The sequence below is a fragment of the Pongo abelii genome, chromosome 20 (assembly GCF_028885655.2).
Source record: "Pongo abelii isolate AG06213 chromosome 20, NHGRI_mPonAbe1-v2.0_pri, whole genome shotgun sequence".
NCBI classification, from domain to species: Eukaryota; Metazoa; Chordata; class Mammalia; order Primates; family Hominidae; genus Pongo; species Pongo abelii.
Genome location: NC_072005.2, coordinates 9,774,967 through 9,796,449, shown reverse-complemented (window position 1 = coordinate 9,796,449; position 21,483 = coordinate 9,774,967). Strand labels below are relative to the sequence as shown.

The window sequence follows — 21,483 nt, the reverse complement described above, 5'->3', positions numbered from 1 at the left end:
CACTGCAACCTCTGCCTCCTGGGTTCAAACAATTCTCCCATCTCAGCCTCCTCAGTAGCTGGGATTACAGGCACGTGCCACCTCACCTGGCTGTTTTGTATTTTTAGTAGAAACAGGGTTTCACCATGTTAGCCAGGCTGGTCTCAAACTCCTGACCTCAGGTGATCCACCTGCCTTGGCCTCCCAAAGTGCTGGGATTATAGGCCTGAGCCATGGTGCCTGGCCCCCTCATGGTTTCTTTTAGCTTGTTTTTCTGTCACCTGCATTTTCTGTAAATTGGGAGGTAGATCTAGAGCAGTGGTTTCCAATGGGGATGATTTTACTCTTGGGGGACAGTTAGCAATGTCTGGAGACAATTTTGGTTGTCACTACTGGGGATGCCTTTGACATCATCCGTGGAGAGGTCTGGGATGCAAAAGCTGAAATCTCCTTTGAATCCCTGCAGTGAATTTTTCATTTTAATTATTGTATTTTTTAGCCCCAGAATTTCTTGGTTTCTTTTTAGGTTTTCTGTCTCTTGATTGTTATTTATATTTTGTTCATACATCATTTTTTTGAGTTTTTCCATGTCTTCCTTTAGTTCTTTGAACATCTTTAAGGCAGTTGTTTTAAAGTCCTTGTCTAGTAGATCTACCATTAGGTCTCTTTCAGGGAAAATTTATATTTATTTATTTATTTATTTATTTATTTATTTATTTATTTTTTCTTTGAATGGGCCATACTTTCCTGTTTGTGTGCCTTGAGATTTTTGTTAAAAACTGGACATTTGAATCTGATAATACTGTAACTCTGGAAAGCTGATTCTCTCCTTTGTCCAGTGTTTGCTGGGTGTTTTTGTTTATTGTTTTGGTTTGTACACCAGTGTTCATAGCACTGTTACTCACAATAGCTGCCAGTGTCAAACTCAAGTTTTAGTCTGGCTTTTTTGTTTGTTTGTTTGTTTGTTTTTGTATTTTTTAGTAGAGATGGGGTTTTACCATGTTAGCCAGCTTGGTCTCAGACTCCTGACCTCAGGTGATCCACCGACCTTGGCCTCCCAAAGTGCTGAAATGACAGGTATGAGCCATCGCACCTGGCCCCAAACTCAAGTTTTTCCACGTCCAATTGTTTAAATTTTTTTTTTTTTTTTTTTTTTTTTTTTTTTTTTTTGGACAGAGTCTCACTTTGTTGCCAGGCTGGAATGCAGTGGCATGATCTGGGCTCACTGCAACCTCCAACTCCCTAGTTCAAGGGATTCTTCTGCTTCAGCCTCCCAAGTAGCTGGGATTACAGGCACATGCTACCATGCCCAGCTAGTTTTTGTATTTTTAGTAGAGACGGGATTTCACCAGGTTGGCCAGGATGGTCTCGATCTCCTGACCTCGTGATCTGCCCACCTCGACCTCCCAAAGTGCTGGGATTACAGGCGTGAGCCATGGCACCCAGCTCCAAACTCAAGTTTTTCCACATCCAATTGTTTTTAATTTTCTTTTGGTTTGTTTGTTTAAAGATAGGGTCTTGATTTGTTGCCCAGGCTGGAGTGCAGTGGCAGGATCACAGCTTATTGCAGCCTCAAACTCCTGGGTTCAAGCAATCCTCCTGCCTTGACCTCCCAAGTAGCTGGGATTACAGGTGCAAGCTACCATGCTTGGCCATCCAATTGTGTGTGTGTGTTTTCTTTCTTTCTTTTAATGATCCTGAATCAATTGTTTTAAACATAGTCCAAACAAACAGATTTTTTAGTCCTTTAGGGCCTGCCTGCTCTGCATACCCCTGTGAAATTGTGCCAACAATTTGATGACCACAGAGAAGATAAACCCTCCAGCTATAAAAAGGACCCCAATCCCTTGCTGCTTTTTAGAGCTTTCTGATTTAGAAACTTCCCACTAGGCTGCTAAGCAACTTCACCTAGCACATAAGCTCCCTCTCAACTCCCGTTCTCTCCCTGGAGTTCTCTTGCTCTCCTCCCATTCTGAGTAGTGACCTCCAACTCTGTAGCCTTTGGATATCCTCATGCTATGAGGGACTGCAGGGACCAGCCCCACAGGGTCGGTGGGCTTCTCCCTGTGTGTGGTGATGAGAGAATGTAGAAATAAAGACACAAGACTAAGAGATAGAAGAAAAGACAGCTGGGCCTGGGGGAGCACTACCACCAATGCGTGGAGACCGGTAATGGCCCTGAATGTCTGGCTGCACTGTTATTTATTGGATACAAAGCAAAAGGGGCAGGGTAAAGAGTATGAGTCATCTCCAATGATAGGTAAGGTCACATGGGTCATGTGTCCACTGGACAGGGGTCCCTTCCCTGCCTGGCAGCTGAGGCAGAGAGGGAGAGGAGACAGACAGAAAGACAGCTTATGCCATTATTTCTGCATATTAGAGACTTTTAGTACTTTCACTAATTTACTACTATCTAGAAGGCAGAGCCAGGTGTACAGGATGGAACATGAAGGCAGACTAGGAGTGTGACCCCTGGAGCACAGCTTCACAGGGAGATGGTTAGGCCTCCAGATAACTGTGGGCAAGCCTGACTGATGTCAGGCCCTCCACAAGAGGTGGAGGAGCAGAGTCTTCTCTAAACTCCCCCGGGGAAAAGGAGACTCCCTTTCCCGGTCTGCTAAGTAGCAGGTGTTTTTCCTTGACACTTTTCGCTACCGCTAGACCATGGTCTTCCTGGCAACGGGCATCTTCCCAGATGCTGGCATTACAGCTAGACCAAGGAGCCCTTCTGTGGCCATCTGGGCATAACAGAAGGCTCACACTCTTGTCTTCTGGTCACTCCTCACTATGTCCCCTCAGCTCCTATGTCTGTATGGCCTGGTTTTTCCTAGGTTATGATTATAGAGTGAGGATTATTATGATATTGGAATAAAGAGTAATTGCCACAAACTAATGATTAATGATATTCATATATAATCATATCTAAGATCTATATCTGGTATAACTATTCTTGTTTTATATTTTATTATACTGGAACAGCTCATGTCCTCAGTCTCTTGCTTTGGCACGTGGGTGGCTTGCCACCAACAAGGGACCCCACACACAAACCCATCAAAGCACTGCCCAAGTGTGCTTCTGCTGCCTTGTGGTCACATCTTTTTCATTAATCACCCAAAAATCATTCAAATACCCTACATATGCATATATTTTTGTTTTTCACATTTAGTTCCCTGATCCATTTGGAGTTTGTTTTGTGAACGGTGTGAGTTATCCATGTAATTTTTTCTTTTTCCAGATGTCTAACCAGTTAATCTTAGCACCTTTCATTGCAAACTGCATTTTTGCCCCAATTGATCTGAAACACCACCTTTCTGAACTGAATTCCCATATGTTCCTGGATCTACTTCTAGATATTCCATTTTATCCCATTTGTCTGTTTCCTGCTCCTGTTCCGATCCACAGTTTTAATTGTAGAGGCTTTATAGTTTGTCTTAATATCTGTAGGGCATTGTCACTTTTGTTTTTCAGAGTTTTCTTGGGTATTATGACTTTTGTGCTCCCAGGTGAACTTTAAAATTAATTTACATAACTCCATTAAAAAGTTTGGTTTTTTATTGGGATTGTTATATATATATATATATATTTTTTAAAAAACATCTTAGATTTTAATCCTTTCTTTACAGATTACCTAGACCACTTTTGATTAAGAAAACTGTAGAAAGTTAGGAACTGCCATGAGCGAATGTCAGGCGGTGGCAAGTGTCAATTTCCACAGAGTCCTGCTTTGCCGGGTATCTGAATGCACTGCATGGGTCCTCTGCTCACACTTGCTGGAACCAATCGTGGCAGATTTTAATCGACAGGTCGCTTTTCCCCATATTTCTTTGTAAACTCTTCAGCATTCTTACAGAATTTTTTACGGTCCTTAGAGTATTCTTCAGCTAAGTCAGCCTGAAGCGGGTGCTCGGGCTGGGGGTCATTCACCAGTGCTATAGGGACTGGATTACTTGGTCGGTCTTGGTTGCTGGCTTTCAGTTTTCAGCACTAATTACTGGCAGACAGACCTGCCCCTTTTCGTCCATGTTCGGGTGATAGATCTTTGTTTTAAATGTGATCTTCGGTAGTTTGAATGGGTACTCTGCTGGAAAGTTGATTTCGATTCTGAAGGCCCCCTAATCATATGGAGGGTTGTCAGGAACAATAAGCCCTTGCTAAGTCAATAAATTAGCTTCACCAACCTGGATGTTACGAGAAGTTTTTCATTCCACATTTGCGGATTTCTTCAAGCTCCTTCATCAGCCTCCTGCTGGCCGCCATCTTGGATTTGGTCTTTTTTTTTTTTTTTTTTTGAGACGGAGTCTTGCTCTGTTGCCCAGGCTGGAGTGCAGTGGCGCAATCTCAGTTCACTGCAAGCTCCCCCTCCAGGGTTCATGCCATTCTCCTGCCTCAGCCTCCTGAGTAGCTGGGACTACAGGCAGCTGCCACCATGCCTGGCTAATTTTTTGTATTTTTAGTAGAGACAGGGTTTCACCGTGTTAGCCAGGATGGTCTCTATCTCCTGACCTCGTGATCTTCCTGCCTCGGCCTCCCAAAGTGCTGGGATTACAGGCATAAGCCACTAAGCCCGGCCTGGGATTGTTATATTTTTGAGTTAACCTGTTAAGAATTGCTATCTATATGATGTTAAGTCATCTTATAGAAGAACAAGGAACTTTCCATTTGTTCAAGTCTATTTTGTGTCTTTCAAGAATGTTTGTTTTAAAGCTTATGCATGTAGGTTTTACACATTTTTTGATAAGTCTAAACCTAAGTATCTTTATGTTATTCTACATAAGTTTTATTACATCACCTTACTGGTTTTTGACTGGCAGATGAATGCCATTGGTTTTTAGATAGCAATTTCACATTCTGTTAACTTATTATTTTATTCTCTAGGGCTTTCCATATATAATATCACATCATCTGCAAAAAGAGATAGTTTCCTTCTTTTGCAATTCTACGCTTCTTTACTTTTTCTTTTTCTTTTTTTTTTTGAAATGGAGTTTCACTCTGTCGCCCAGGCTGAAGTGCAGTGGTGCAATCTTGGCTCACTGCAACCTCCACCTACCGGGTTCAAGCGATTCTCCTGCCTCAGCCTCCCGAGTCATTGGGATTACAGGAGAATGCCACCATGTCTGGCTAATTTTTGTATTTTTAATAGAGACGGGGTTTCACAATGTTGGCCAGGCTGGTCTCAAGCTCCTGACCTCAGGTGATCCTCCCACCTTGGCCTCCCAAAGTGCTGGGATTACAGGTGTGAGCCAGCGTGCCTGGCTGCAATTCTGTTTCAAATTAATTTTTCTTACTGAATTGTATTAGCTAATGTTTCCAGTACACATACACATAGACACACACACACACTCGGCTATAGGTACAGGCAATCATCTTAAGACAGTATTCACTGATTTCTATTTTTCTGGAGTGCTGATATGAATAATGGACATTGTACTGGGTGTGGTGTTGCACACCTATAGCCCCAGCTACTCAGAAGGCTGAGGGAGGAGGATCCCTTGAGCCCTGGAGTTTGATCCAGCCTGTACAATGTAGGAAGACCCTATCTCTAACAACAATAACAATAATAATAAATGAGTGTTGAATTTTTTCCAAAGGCTTCATCAGTATCTATGGAGAAAGTCACATGACTTGTTCTCGTAGATGTATTTTTATGGTGCATTATTTAATGGACTTTTTTTCTTTTCTTTTCTTTAGACAAGGTCTGGCTCTATCACCCAGGCTAGAGTGCAGGGGCATGGTTGGTCTTAGTTCAATGCAGCCTCTGCCTCCTGTGTTCAAGCGATCCTCCTACTTCATCCTCCTGAGTAGCTGAGATCACACATGACTAATTTTTGTCTTTTTTGTAGAGATGGGGTTTCACCATGTTGCCCAGGCTGGTCTGGAACTCATGAGCTTGGGCAATGCAACCTCCACCTCAGCCTCCCAAAGTGCTGATATTACAGGAATGAGGCACCACACCTGGACTATTTAATGGATTTTCTAATAACTGCATTAATATTGCTGTTTTATGCTAAATTTCACATGGGGATAGTTATTTTCTTAATATGGTCTTGTATTTTATTTGCTAATAGCTAGCATAGCATATTTGAATCCATATTCATAATTGATATGGTTCTGCAATTTTTCATGTTTGTACTCTACCACTTTTTTTTTTTTGAGACGGAGTCTCGCTCTGTCACCATTGGAGTGCAACGGTATGATCTCAGCTCACTGCAACCTCTGCCTCCTGGGTTCAAGAGATTCTCCTGCCTCAGCCTCCTAAGTAGCTGTGATTAAAGGTGCATGCCACCACACCCAGCTGATTTTTGTATTTTTAGTAGAGACAGGGTTTCATCATGTTGGCCAGGCTGGTATCGAACTCCTGACCTCAGGTAAGCCACTCGCCTTGGCCTCCCAAAGTGCTGGGATTACAGGTGTGAGCCACCACGCCCAGCCTCTACCACATTTTATATCAATGTTATACTTTCTTCATAAAAGGAATTAGGAAGTGTTTCTTCATTTTCATTGTTCTTAAATTATGGAGCACTGGGAATATCCGAACTTGGAAGGTTGGTATAATTCTCCATTTAAAACATCTAAGCTCACATTTACAGTCTAATAATGGTTGACAAAGGTGTCAAAACAATTCAATGTGGAAAAATAGTATTTTAAATGAATGGGACATAGTCTTAAAAATGTCTGAAACAGGCAAGGCTCGGTGGCTCACACCTGTATTCCCAGCACTTTGGGAGGCTGAGGTGAGTGGATCACGAGGTCAAGAGACTGAGACCATCCTGACCAACACGGTGAAACCTAGTAGCTACTAAAAATACAAAAATTTGCTGGGCGTGGTGGCGTGCACCTGTAGTCTTAGCTACTCGGGAGGCTGAGGAAGGAGAATCATTTGAACCCAGGAGGTGGAGGTTGCAGTGAGCCAAGATAGGCCACTGCACTCCAGCCTGGAAGCAGAGTGAGACTCCATCTCAAAAAAAAAAAAAAAAAGACACTTGCACACACATGTTTATAGCCCACAATTTGCAACTGTAAAAATATGGAATCTGTCTCAATGCCCATCAACTAATAAGAGGATAACAAAAATGTGGTATATATACACCACAGAATACCACTCAGCCATAAAAAGCAAGAAAGTCATAGCATTCTGAGCAACCTGGATGGAGACTATTATTCTAAGTGAAGTAACTCAGGAATGGAAAACCATATATATGTTCTCACTTATAAGTGGGCTAAGCTATGAGGATCCAAAGGCATAAGAATGATATAATGAACTTTGGGTGGGCACAGTGGCTCATGCCCGTTATCCCAGCACTTTGGGAGGCCGAGGTGGGCAGATCACTTGAGGCCAGCAGTTCAAGGCCAGCCTGGCCAATGTGGGAAAACTGCATCTCTACTAAAAATACAAAAATTAGCCGATCATGGTGGCACATGTCTGTAATCTCAGTTACTCAGGAGGCTGAGGCAAGAGAACCACTTGAACCTGGGAGGCGGAGGTTGTCAAGATCATGTCACTACACTCCAGCCTGGGCAACAGAGTGAGACTCCGTCTCAAAAAGAAAAAACAAAAAAGAACAAAACAAAACAAAACAAAACAAAAAAGGATAGAAAGATTGGACTTTGGGGACTCCAGGGGAAGGGTGGGAGGAGGGTGAGGGATACAAGTGGATAAAAAACTACACATTGGGTACATTGTACACTGCTCAGAAGATGGGTGCACCAAAATCTCAGAAATCACCACTAAAGAACTTATCCATGTAACCCAAAACCACCGGTTCCCAAAGGCTATTGAAATTAAAAATAAATAAATAAATAAACCTTTTTCCATTTTGGTTTACATTGATATTCTTTTTCTAGGTTTTATTTTTGAGCTGGGGATTTATTTTTTATTCTTTTTTTTTTGCACTCAGTTGCCCAGGCTGAAGTGCTGTGGCGCCATCTCAGCTCACTGCAACCTCCGCCTCCCAGGTTCAAGTGATTCTCCTGCCTCAGCCTCCTGAGAAGCTGGGATTACAGGTGCGCGCCACCACGCCCAGTTGATTTTTGTGTTTTTTAGTAGAGACCGGGTTTCACCATGTTGGCCAGGCTGGTCTGAAACTCCTGTCCACAGGTGTGAGCCACTGCACCCAGCTATTCTCATTTTTATTGACAAAAGTGTTTAGGAATATGAATTTTCTTTTGACCACTGCTTAAAATGCGTCTTGTATTATCCAAAAAAGCCCCCCCCCAAAAAAAAGAGAGAGAGAAAACCCAATATCCAACAACTGATGTTGTGATACAGCCATACAATGGAATCTTATTTAGTAAAAAAAAAATTAAGTACTGATACATGCTAATTGGATGAACCTTGAAAACATTGAATGAAACAAGCCAAACACCACGTGTTTTATATTCTAATTCTACAGGCAATATCTACAGTAGGCAATCTATACAGACTGAAAGATTAGCTGTTGCTTTGGACTCTGTGGGTGGTGGTGATGGGGCTGGATGAGTGGATTGGGTGATCATGGCTAGAGTACTGTGTTTATTTTTGTGGTCATGAAAATGTTCTAAAATTGATTGTGATGATCGATGCACAAATATATGAATATACAAAAAGCCATGAAACTGTACACTTTAAACGGGTTAACTGTATGCTATGATAATTGTATCGCAACAAAACTAAAGGCCTAAAGAAGGAACTGAATGTATCAGAGGCATAGACCATTTTATGGATTAACAGGTTAATCTTTTTTTTTTTTTTTTTTTTTTTGAGACGGAGTCTCACTCTGTCGCCCAGGCTGGAGTACTGTGGCATCGTATCGGCTCACTGCAACCTCCGTCTCCTAGGTTCAAGCAATTCTCCTGCCTCAGTCCCTCGAGTAGCTGAGATTACAGGCGCCCACCACCACACCCGGCTATTCTTTTTATATTTGTAGTAGAGATGGGGTTTCAGCATGTTGGCCAGGCTGGTCTCGAACTCCTGACCTCAGGTGTTCCGCCCGCCTCGGCTTCCCAAAGTGCTGGGATTACAGGCGTGAGCCACCGCCCCCAGCCCCATCAGGTTAATCTTTTAAACAGGGTGTCGCTGGTCTCAAACTCCTGGGGTCAAGCGATTCTCCCGCAGTAGCTAGGACTACAGCGGGCTTATCTTTGTAAATATGTTTATATCCCTGCAGAGGGTTGAAGAAACAAGGAGAAAATCCTGCAGAAAAGAATTTCCCTAGGATGGTGGCTCATGTGTATAATCCCAGCACTTTGGGAGGCCAAGGTAGAAGGATCACTGGATCCCAGGATTTCCCGACCAGCCTGGGTAACAAAGAGAGACCCTGTCTCTACAAAAAAATAAAAATAAAAATAAATTAGCCATGCGTGGTGGCACACACCTGTGGTCCAAGCTACTTGGGAGGCTGAGGGGGGAGGATCCTTTAGGCTCAGGAGTTCGAGACCAGCCTAGGGAACACAGTGAGACCCAAGTGTCTAGAAAAAGATAACGTAGCTGGGCGTGATGGGTGCAACTGTGGTCCAAGCTACTCTGGAGGCTGAGGCGGGAGGATCGCTTCAGCGAAGGAATTCCAGGCTGCAATGATCTATGACCGATCCACTGTACTCCAGCCTAGGCGACAGACCGGAGCCTTATCTGAAAAAACTAAAAAGAGAAAGAAAAAAAGAAAAGAAAAGCACTCAATGAGCATCCCGCTGTCTGCAGTCGAAGCCCTGGGTGACGCCTCCACTCATGCCCCGCCCCCTGCGCCAGTCCCCGCCTCAGACCCGGCCCTTGGCGCTGGGTTTCCGGCGTCGTTCTCAATATCGACAGATTGATCTAGATCCTGGTCCACCTTGGATGCAAGAAAACGGGACTTTTCTGTACGCGTGTCGAAGAGGCGGCCCCAGCTCTTCTCTCAGCTTCACATCATCCTCATTCCAAAGCTCTTGGGGCTCGGCCCCCTATACTTAATGCGGTGCGCAACCGGAAGCGGAAGTGCGAGCCGGTGCGCCGCTATACGTATTCCCCGCTCTCCAGCAGCTTTCTAGCTGGGTTTTCACCTCAGCCAAGCGCTCATGCTCAACCTAGGCAGGGCGGGGCAGGAGGGCCTAGCGGGAGGCGGGGTGAGGGTCGGAGGGCGACGCCCCGGACTTCCGCTAGGTCTGAGACACTTAGGCCTCCCGCGGCTGCTCCGGAGAAGCGGCGCCTCCTCCCCGCCAGTACCCCGAGGCGGGGGGTTCCCCCTTCTCCTCTGAGCGCCTCTTCCCGCTGCGCCCGCATCAGGGTGGGCTTGGCCCAGGGTCCCCGGTGGAGACGAGTTTTTTTCTCCAACCACCGTGCCCCTCTGTTTAAAAGCAGCCAGTCTACCTTTGTGTCCTTTCTCCAGAAGGAAAAGCATCTCAGCTGTTGTGGAAAAGGGCCCCAGCGTCCTCTTGTCACCGACCGGGCGATTGCAGTGCGTTCCGGTGAGCCCTGGACGGAGGAGACGCTCTGGCTGTCGGGGGGCATCGCTTATTGAAGTTTGCGAAATTGCTCAGCAGTTAAATGCTTTTTCAAGTGTGCAGGAATTGTAGGTTTATAGAAATAAAAGCAAATATTGCCACAGTTATAAAGCAAAGTAGCAATACTCCGCTGTGTTTTTGAGATCAAAAGCAGCTGAACTTCCTAGGTCAGTACCTCCCAAAGAGCTTCAAAACAGAGGGGCTTCCAGCAAGTAGGATGCAGCCTTCATTATGCCAGTATCAGAAATTACAGTTGTATTAACTGTGAAAGAGACATGTTTTGATTCAGCGATTTTCCCCTCATATATGTACATATTTTGAGACGGAGTTTCGCTCTTATTGCCCAGGCTGGAGTGCAGTGGTGTGATCTAGGCTCACTGTAAACTCTGTCTCCTGGTTCAAGCTATTCTCCTGCCTCAGCATGCTGAGTAACTGGGATTACAGGCATGTGCCACCACGCCCGGCTAATTTTGTATTTTTAGTAGAGACGGGGTTTCACCGTGTTGGTTGGGCTGGTCTCGAACTCCTGACCTCGTGATCCACCCGCCTCGGACTCCCAAAGTGCTGGAATTACAGGTATAAGCCACCGCGCCTGGCCTTCCCCCTCATATATTTTTATTTATTTATTTACATTTTAAAGACAGGGTCTTGGTTTGTTGCCCAGGCTATCTGTAGATTGAATATTCTAAACCAAAGAAAATGTGAAAGGCCAGAATATTGAACACCTATTATATATCCTTGTTGTAGACTGGTCATTTGTTAATGTTTTGCATGTTTTCTGTTTCTTTGCATCTCTTGTGTAGATCAATGTGTATTGGCCGGGTGCGGTGACTTAAATGCCTGTAATCCTGGCACTTTGGGAGGCCGAGGTGGGCGGTTCACCTGAGGTTGGGAGTTCCAGACCAGCCTGACCAACATGGAGAAACCCTGTCTCTACTAAAAATACAAAATTAGCCAGGTGTGGTGGGGCATGCCTGTAATCTTAGCTACTCGGGAGGCTGAGGTAGGAGAATCGCTTGAACCCAGGAGGCAGAGGTTGTGGTGAGCCAAGATCGTGCCAATGCACTCCAGCCTGGGCAACAAGAGCAAAACACCGTCTAAATAAATAAAAAATAAAACTAAGCCGGGCCCAGTGGCTCATCCCTGTAATCCAAGCACTTTGGGAAGCAGAAGCAGGAGGAGCCCCTGAAGCTATGAGTTTGAGACCAGCTGGGGGCAACATAGTGAGACCCCATCTCTACAAAAATAAATAAATAAATAAATAAAAGCATAACTAAAGTCAGTGACAATATCAAGTCTTCTTTAAGATGTTCATGCATTGCTGATGAGAACACTTTTTTTTTGAGACAGAGTCTTGCTCTGTTGCCAGGCCGGAGTGCAGTGGCATGATCTCGGCTCACTGCAACCTCCACCTCCCGGGTTCAAGCACTTCTCCTGCCTCGGCCTCCCAAGTAGATGGAACTACGGTTGCACGCCACCACGCCCAGCTAATTTTTGTATTTTTAGTTGAGATGGGGTTTCACCATGTTGGCCAGGATGGTCTCCATCTCTTGACCTTGTGATCCACTCACTTCGGCCTCCAAAAGTTCTGGGATTACAGACGTGAGCCACCATGCCCGGCTACATTTTTAAACAGTATCAACAAAATATCGACTTGGTGATGCAACATGCATACCTGTGCCAGGCTAAATGTAAAAGTTATTTATCACATTATTTGAAATAGCCTAAATTAGAAACAACCCAAATGTGGATCCACAGAATGGATGAATTGTGGCATATTTCTGTGGCTTTATTATTTTTTTTTTTTGACAGAGTCTTGCTCTATCATCAGGCTGGAGTGCAGTGGCACAATCTTGGCTCACTGTAACTTCTGTCTTCCTGGTTCGAGTGATTCTCTTGCCTTAGCCTCCTGAGTAGCTGGGATTGCAGGTGCGAGCCACCCATTTTTCTTTGTATTTTTAGTAGAGATGGGGTTTTACCATGTTGACCAGGCTGATCTTGAACTGCTGACCTCAAGCCATCTGCCCACCTCGGCTTCCCAAAGTGCTGGGATTACAGGCATGAGCCACCATGCCCAGCCTCTGTGGCATATTCTTCAGCAAAGATATGAACCAAATCACAGGTGGATGAATACAACAACTTGGGTGCACCTCACAAGCATAATGCTGACTGAAAGAAGCCAGACACAAAAGTATTCTTACTGTCTGATAGTTGCTAGGCAAAGTCAACTAGAGTATTTTGTCTTTTATTCTTTGTTTTCATATGTATGTATGTATGTATCTATGTATGTATGTATGTATGTATGTATTTATTTATTTAATAAAGAGACTTGGTCTCACTGTATTGCCCAGGATGGTCTCTAACTCCTGGCCTCAAGCCATCCTCCTACTTCGACTTCCCAAAGTGTTGGGATTACAGGCATGAGCCACCCCCTGGACAACTAGAGTATTAAGTGTCAGAATAGTATTATAATTGGGAGGCATGTCATGGAAAAGACTATGTCTGCGATGCAGGGTATGGAAATGCTCTATTTTTTTGTTTTTTTTGTTTGTTTGTTTTGCTTTTTTTGAGATGAAGTCTTGCTCTATCACCCAGGCTGGAGTGCAGTGGTGCAATCTCAGCTCACTGCAAGCTCCACCACCTGGGTTCATGCTATTCTGCTGCCTCAGCCTCCCCAGCAGCTGGAACTACAGGTGCACGCTGCCATGCCCAGCTAAATTTTTTGTATCTTTAGTAGAGACGGGGTTTCACTGTGTTAGCCAGGATGGTCTCGATCTCCCAACCTCGTGATCCACCTGCCTCGGCCTCCCAAAGTGCTGGGATTACAGGTGTCAGCTGCCATGCCCAGCCTACTTTTTTGTTTTTTAAGATGGAGTCGCACTCTGTCACCCAGGCTGGAGTGCAGAGGCATGGTGTCGGCTCACTGCAATCTCCACCTCCCAGGTTGAAGTGATTCCCCCACCTCAGCCTCCCGAGTAGCTAGGATTACAGGCATGCACCATCACACCCAGCTAATTTTTTTTTGGATTTTTAGTAGAGACAGGGTTTCACCCTGTTGGCCAGGCTGGTCTCAAACTCCTGACCTCAAGTGATTCGCCCACCTTGGCCTCCCAAAGTGCTGGGATTACAGGCATGAGCCACCGTGCCCAGCCTGAAATACTTTTTGTTTGATGTATCCAACTGACATGCCGTTATTCTTTTCCAAAGGTCGTTTTTTCCAGGACACTTTCTGTCTTCATGAGAGGAAGATCGAGGAGGCAAGGCTGGTGGCTGGGCTACTGATGGATTACTGATGGATTTTTCTCAGGCAAGTGGAAAGCAGACATAACTTCAAAATGTTATGCTTGTAGCCATCATCAGGTAGCCTTACCTCCTTATCATGTATTCAAGCATCTTAAAGAAATGATGGTCCTGCTCAGGAAATAACTCCCCAGGTGAATTTCTCTAGGAACCAAGCCATCTCAGGTTGTACAGAGATTGCAATGGAAGTGTATTGCAGGATCTGGCCAGCAGCCCACAATGCAATGGGGCTCTCTCTTTGTTCCCAGGCAGATTGGCAGGTTGAGAAATAATAGACACACACAAGAGAGTGAAAGCTGGGTCCAGGGGGGTCACCGCCTTCTGGTCCCATGGTGCCAACAATGCACTGGATATACCAGCATTTATTATTAAGCTTAGTGAGGGCAGGTGTAGGTTAGTGAGGAATTTAGGGTCATTTGATTATGAGGTGAGATGGTCACATGGGGATGAAGTAATTCTTTAACATAACATTTGTATGTAGAAGTACAGTACACTTGTATGTAGAAGTACAGTATACAGAGATAAGAATTTACAATATAGTGTGTGCGTCAGTAATTTCTAACAGAGCCTTAAAACAGAAACACAATCTTTCCATAACCTATGATTAGCAAGATATTAATCAGCAGTAATAATTGCCACAAAAGCTGGTTACAAACAATCCAAGGAAACAGGATGTGAAGCTAGACAACCAGTTAGACCAGAAATTCTCAGAAGGGAGTATGCCTTAACACTAAAGAGGCCTACAAGAGCCATGGCAAGATGAGGGTGTTTATAGCCCTATCTTATCCATATGGACAGGCACCCCCCCATGAGTCCGTTTATAGGCTCTCCACAAGGGTCGCATTCCATTCCCAGAGCTATGAACATCTGCTTTTCTGGGATGGGAATCTTGGTGATGTGAAACCTCCCTGACTGCACATCCATTCATAGGCTCTGTGCAGGGGGAAGCACATCACGTGCTGTTGGCTCATTCTGGCAATCCAACCTGGCATTGTCTTTACACAATCCTGCATGCAATTTTGTATTTACAATAATCAGGAGCATTTCATCTTTTATTCCATAGCAATAGTTTCAGCGGGTCTCCCTACATCTCCCCCTTTTCTCTGATTTAAATGAACCATAGCAGTCATAGCTTGGCACTGATCACGATTGGATTGCAGAATATTTTTTCCAATTTTACACATGAACAATAAACCAATAGCACAAATTATATACAGAACAAAATTAATGATAGTGGATCCTCCCAAAGATTTTACCCATTGAATGGGGTTGAGATTAGATAATCCCTCAGAGATACTGCCTAAAACTTCAGCACCGGGTAAAGCAGTTAAGTGCTTGAGAGGCCTCAAAAATCTGTTCTTTTAGCTTGCTTATGTCTAAACTTAAATTATCTTCACTTCCTTGTAAATAGCATTTTACTGACTCTCAATTGTGAACCAACTCATTATATTGAAACAGAGTTATAAAAAAATCAGGAGTATTCCAATCACATTGCATTTGTAATCTATGTTCTAAACTCATAATTATATCTCCCATCTGTATAACAGTTTGTCTTAGATCATTAATTTGATTAGCCAATTTTTGATCAATACCTGACTCAGAATTCCACATCCAAGTAGAATTTTTTTGCCATTTATCCACAAAATGAACAGTTTGAATAGATTGATGTAATGCAACTCCAGCAGTAGTGGCAGTTGCAGTAACAGCAATCAAGCCCATTATTATTGCAATTAATGTAAAAATAAATCATTTACTCCTTTTAAGGATTTTCTGTAGAATATTGTTAATAACATGGATAGAGGGGGAAGATTCCCAAGGCCTATGTAAGGCTACGGGGAGCCAAATACCTTCTCTGGCTCTGACTATTAAAATACTATGATATTGAATAAAGGGTAAGTCAATACAAGTATACAAGTAACAGTTAACACAGGTAATTATGTTGGTTTCTGAACTAATATGCATCTTTCCTACTAATAACATATATGGTGATTTAACACAACTTTTAAGTGGTATAGTTTTGTTGGACTCCATATAGATAGTATATATATTTTGAGGTGACAAGGTGGATTTACTTATAACACTTTCTCCAGCCCAAACTCTCATACCAGTCATAGCTATTGTTAATCTCCATAATTCTGAATGTTCAGGTCCTAAGTGGGGAACAATGAGCCTCGGATTTGGAGGGGCAACCCCTGCCCCTTTCCACTTAAAAGGAAAAAAGGAATTAAATCTACAATATAATAGGGGAGGGTTGTCACTACTTTTTTGGTAAGTAATATCATAGAGAAAATGTTGACAATTTCTGTGACCTTGAGAGCAATCATTAGTAATATGACCACTGGGAGCCCAATCAACAATGGTGTAGTGAGAAGAATTAAAAAACACAGTTCCTTCTGAACTAACACAATCCTTCCATATTAATTTGTCAGCATTTGAAGACAAGTTGAGAGGACACACAGGTCCTAAATGCTTATATTGGGATGTGTGAATATAATCAGTGATTCCTGTTTTGATCTGCCTTAGAGGTTTTAATGAGAGCCCTGATACCAAGTGTTCTAAAGGAGGGACAGAGTGACCAGATGGTAGTGTGACAGCTCAAGTTTGAATATCTAATGAGAGACATCCATTAGTGGGTCCCAGACACAAAGGTGGATACCTAAAACCTAAAGTGATATTGAAATGGGGTTCCTTCTTTTGAAGGTTGGGCAGGACAACGATCACCTACAGAACCAGGCATCCAAATACTATCATTATCATAGACCTCGATAGGAGTGTCCATCCATGTCATGGCTTGAATAAGAGGAGGAAAAGGAATATAGGCCCAATATGTATAGTTTTTAACAATCTGTGGAGTGACAGAGGGTAGAAGGATCAGTGTTATCAGGAGGAGGCAGAGGTTGAGCCAGACCTGGATCACTGGAGACAAGTTGTTCAGGATGTCTGACTGGATTGTCTGTTGTAAAGGAGTTAGCGTGGTCATTTTCTTCTTTTTGATGATTGAATGTTTTCGTTGTTTTCTGCTGTGGTGCTTTTTCTGCAAATTTCTCTATCTTGTTGTTGCGTGCATTTTCAGGACACAATTTCAGGTGTCTAGCAGGAATCCAAACAGGAGATTGATGTTCACATGGGGAAACAAAGCATAGCCTCTTCCCCATGTTAAAATAGAAACTTTTGACCATATGTTAGATTGAACATCTTTCCACCATACTTTTCTTCCTTGGTTTACCATAGGATGGTTACCAGAGAAATGTTTTTTGGCAGCAGTAACAGAACTAGATTTAGGAATATTAAGGAAATTTAACGTGAGCAATGCCCAGTTTAGTTGTATGTGAGGGGTAGACAACTCCTTACCCCCCTCTTTTTGTTTAAGTAATTGTAAAGTTCTGTTACTTCTTTATACAATAGCTTGGCCTTGTGGGTTATAAGGAATACCAGTAATATGTTTAATATGCTACTGATCAAGAAAATTTGTAAAAGATTTACTGCAATAGGCTGGATCATTTTCTGTTTTGAGCTCACTAGGAATTCCCATAACCACAAAACATGAAAACAGGTTTTTTAACATGAGAAGTGGCTTCTCCGGTTTGACAGGTAGCCCAGATGAAATTGGAAAATGTGTCAACTGTGACATGTACATAAGCTAATTTTCCAAAAGAAGGAACATGACTAACATCCATTTGCCAGGTAACATTAGGATAAAGGCCTCGGGGATTAACTCTGGGAGATTGTGTGTGTAAGACAAGAGCCTGACATTGAGAACAGTGTTGTACAATTTGTTTAGCTTGTTTCCAACTGAGAAAATATTTATGTTTAAGACCTGAGGCATTAGTATGAGTGATTTGATGAAATTGTTCTGCATCTGTAATGGCTAGAGAAACTAGAGTATCAACTTTATGATTACCACTGGATAAAGGTCCAGGCAAGTTAGTATGAGAACAAATGTGAGTGATGAATAAAGGGTGGTTTCAGTTCCTGACAGTTTTCTGTAACAAAGAGAACAAGGAAAACAGATTAGTGTCAGCAATATTTTTGATGCTAGCTGTTTCTATTGCCTTAGTGGCATGGACTACATATGCTGAGTCAGAAACAATATTAAGAAGCTGAATAAAATCCTGTAATGCAGAGATAACAGCAAACAACTCGGCTTTTTGAGCAGAAGTGTATGGAGTGGAAATGACTTTATATTTTGGTCCTACATACCCTGCATTTCCATTACTGGATCCATCAGTAAAAATGGTAATGGCTGTCTCTAATGGTGATGAACGAGTAAGTTTTGGTAGAATCCAGGAAGTATTTCATAGAAATTGAAAGAATTTTGACTTAGGCAAATGATTATCAATAGTGCCAATGAAGTCAGCCAGATTAGTCTGCCAGCACAAAGATGTAGAAAAGGCATTTTTAACTTCATTTTTTGACAAAGGGTTCACAATAATATTTGGATCAAAGCCAGAAATTTTAGTGATACGTTGACGTCCTAACTCAATCAAAGTGGCCATTTGATCAAGATATATTGAAGGAGTTTTAGAGGCTGAATTAGGAAGAAATACCCATTCAACTAGAGAATCATTTTGTACTATAAGTCCCACAGGAGAGTGGATGGAAGGAAAAACTAAAAATCGTAAAGGCAAATTTGGGTCAATATGAGACAATTGTGCCTTTCTCACTCTTTGTTTTACAAAAGACAACTCTTGTTTTGCTGGCTCAGATAGACAGCGAGGACTGTTTAAATCTGTATCTCCTGATAAAGTGGCAAATAGATGAGATAATGCATAATTAGGTATGCCTAGGGTTGGTCTGAGATAATTGATGTCACCTAGTAATTTTTGAAAATCATTTAAGGTGTTTAAATCATCAGTATGAAGTTAGACTTTTTGGGGCTTAATGGAGTGAGCTTTTAGCTGCATTCCTAAGTATAGAAAAGGAGCGGCTTGTTGAATTTTGTCAGGAGCAATGTGGAGGCCTGCATTGGCAACAGGTAATTTTAAAGAGGTAAAACATTGAATTAATTCATCTTTAGTGGGGGGCAGCAATCAATATATCATCCATATAATGAAGAAGGTAATTATTTTTAAAAGTCTGTTGGATAGGTTGTGACACAGTGCCAACAAACAACTAACAAATAGTAGGACTGTTAATCATTCCTCGAGGTAAAACTTTCTATTGATATCTAGCTGCAGGAGCTGAATTGTTAATGGAAGGTATAGTGAAAACAAATTTTTCACAGTCTGACTTGTCTAAAGGCATATGAAAAAAGCAGTCTTTAAGGTCAATGATAATTAAAGGCCATTCCTTAGGAATCATGGAGAGGGAGGGCATACCGGGTTGTAACACCCCCATAGGTTTAATGACTGCATTAACAGCTCTTAAGTCTGTTACCATCCTCCATTTTCCTGACTTTTTTTGTACAACAAACACAGGGAGTTCCATGGAGACAAGGAGGGCTCAATAGTGTTTGCTTGTAGTAAATCATTAACAATTTCAATTAAAGCCTCCAACTTGTATTTGGAAAGCGGCCACTACTCTACACAAACAGGTGACTCACACATCTACTGTGAAGGGCAGAGGAAAAGAGAGAAAGAGACTGAGGGCACTAGGACACAGACTGCGGGGAAGCAGGATTCCAAACTTCTGAAAGAAGGGGCCCTGGAGTGTTGAAAGAAACAGTAGGCTTAGAAGAGGGGAGAGGTCCAAAAGGACAAGAGGAACGAGAAACAGGCCATTCAGATGAATGCCACATGTCCTTCTCTGGCAGAGGGGACAATGGCTTAGTAGAAGAAGAGTTAACATATACAGGTTCCAAGATAGGAGGCAGAGGGAGGGGATCATCACCAGGTTCCTCCTCTTGGGGAGAAAACAAGGAGAGATCAAATTCTTCTTCATCATCAGAAGGAGGACTAGTAGGGGGGTCAGCTACCTGGGGTAATGGGGGTGGTTCACCATCCACGTTAACTTCTGGCAGTTGAAGAGGATCACCAGACTGAAAAGGAAGTAAAGCAACATGAATAAGAGCCCAGTGAGTCCAAACAGAAATAGGAAGTAAAACACCATCTCTCATGAGCTGGCAGAGTGTGGCACCAACTCTATCCCAGTCTAACAGGTCCATAGAACCTTTGTCAGTGAACCAAGGACAATGTTTTTCAATAGTCTGACATAAGAGAATCAGGTTATTGGAATCAGCCTTGATTCCACCCTGTTTAAGAAGAAGTTTAATAAAAGACAGATAAGCCTGGTGTTTAAACTGTGATTGTCCCATAATAACTCTGGAATATTACTCATCAACAAACCTGAAAAGAGGGGAGAGTTGGAAAAAGTGTACCCGGAGACCTTACCATCAAGACTGAAGACTAGTCATCGTGAACTGCACTTGGAGTGCACTGAGCCAAGGAACAAAGAAGGCCACGTTGGGCGCCAGATATTGCGGGATCTGGCCAGCAGCCTGCAATGCAATGGGGCTCTCTCTTTGTTCCCAGGCAGATCGGCAGGTTGAGAAATAATAGACACACACAAGAGAGTGAAAGCTGGGTCCAGGGGGGTCACCGCCTTCTGGTCCCATGGTGCCAACAATGCACTGGATATACCAGCATTTATTATTAAGTTTAGTGAGGGCAGGGGCAGGTTAGTGAGGGATTTAGGGTCATTTGATTATGAGGTGAGATGGTCACATGGGATGAAGTAATTCTTTAATATAACATTTGTTTGTAGAAGTATAGTATACAGAGACAAGAATTTGCAATATAGTGTGTGCATCAGTAATTTCTAACAGAGCCTTAAAACAGAAACACAATCTTTCCATAACCTATGATTAGTAAGATATTAATCAGCCATAACAATTGCCACAAAAGCTGGTTACAAACAATCCAAGGAAACAGGATGTGAAGCTAGACAACCTGTTAGACCAGAAATTCTCAGAAGGGAGTATGCCTTAATCCTAAAGAGGCCTACAAGAGCCATGGCAAGATGAGGGTGTTTATAGCCCTATCTTATCCATATGGACAGGCACCCCCCATGCATCCATTTATAGGCTCTCCACAAGGGTCACATTCTATTCCCAGAGCTATGAACATCTGCTTTTCTGGGATGGGAATCTTGGTGACATGAAACCTCCCTGACTGCACGTCCATTCATAGGCTCTGTGCAGGGGGAAGCACATCACGTGCTGTTGGCTCATTCTGGCAATCCAACCTGGCATTGTCTTTACACAATCCTGTATGCAATTTTGTATTTATGATAATCAGCAGCATTTCATCTTTTATTCCATAGCAATAGTTTCAGTGGGTCTCCCTATGGAAATGATTGTTTTATCTCAATGTTTACTAATTCTTTCTGATCCTCAGTCATGCTTGTTGGCTCATTGTTTTGCTGAGTGTTATGACAGATTGTAAGAAGGGGATGGAGGTGTCTAATCTGAAGGAATTTGTGTGTCACTGTGGAGATAATTCATTTGTTATTATATTTTACATAGTGCTGCAACATATTCAGTGAAGACTGCGACTATAAATAGAGGAGGACTAAGGCCAGAAGAGCCCATTGTAAAGCTGTAGAAGATCAGGTTAGTCATGTTTCAGTGATGCTGCTAAGTCCATGTGACTGGATGCCATTGCAAGACAATATCTATATAGACGAGAAGAGGCCTGAGGCCTGGGAGTACTGCAGGCTTCTAGTCTTCCTTAATCCTTCATGCATTTTTCTCAGAACATCAAAGGAGATGGTACTTAGCTGAAGCTGGCATGTATTTAATGGTTTAGCACTTAG

The 21,483-nt window shown here is 42.9% G+C and overlaps 1 protein-coding gene and 1 pseudogene across 1 annotated transcript; one reads left to right on the top strand and one right to left on the bottom strand.

The window, feature by feature from the left end:
* Window positions 1-1,159: 1,159 nt before the first annotated feature.
* LOC129051868 (ubiquitin-conjugating enzyme E2 L3-like) lies at window positions 1,160-9,933 on the bottom strand (annotated as a pseudogene).
* On the top strand, window positions 8,471-21,482 carry LOC129051867 (uncharacterized). The gene is made up of 4 exons (XM_063720395.1): window positions 8,471-8,479; window positions 9,771-10,395; window positions 13,639-13,738; window positions 21,194-21,482. The coding sequence occupies exons 1-3, from the start codon at window positions 8,471-8,473 to the stop codon at window positions 13,722-13,724; spliced, it is 720 nt and encodes a 239-aa protein (XP_063576465.1). The 3' UTR covers window positions 13,725-13,738; window positions 21,194-21,482.
* Window position 21,483: the final 1 nt, after the last annotated feature.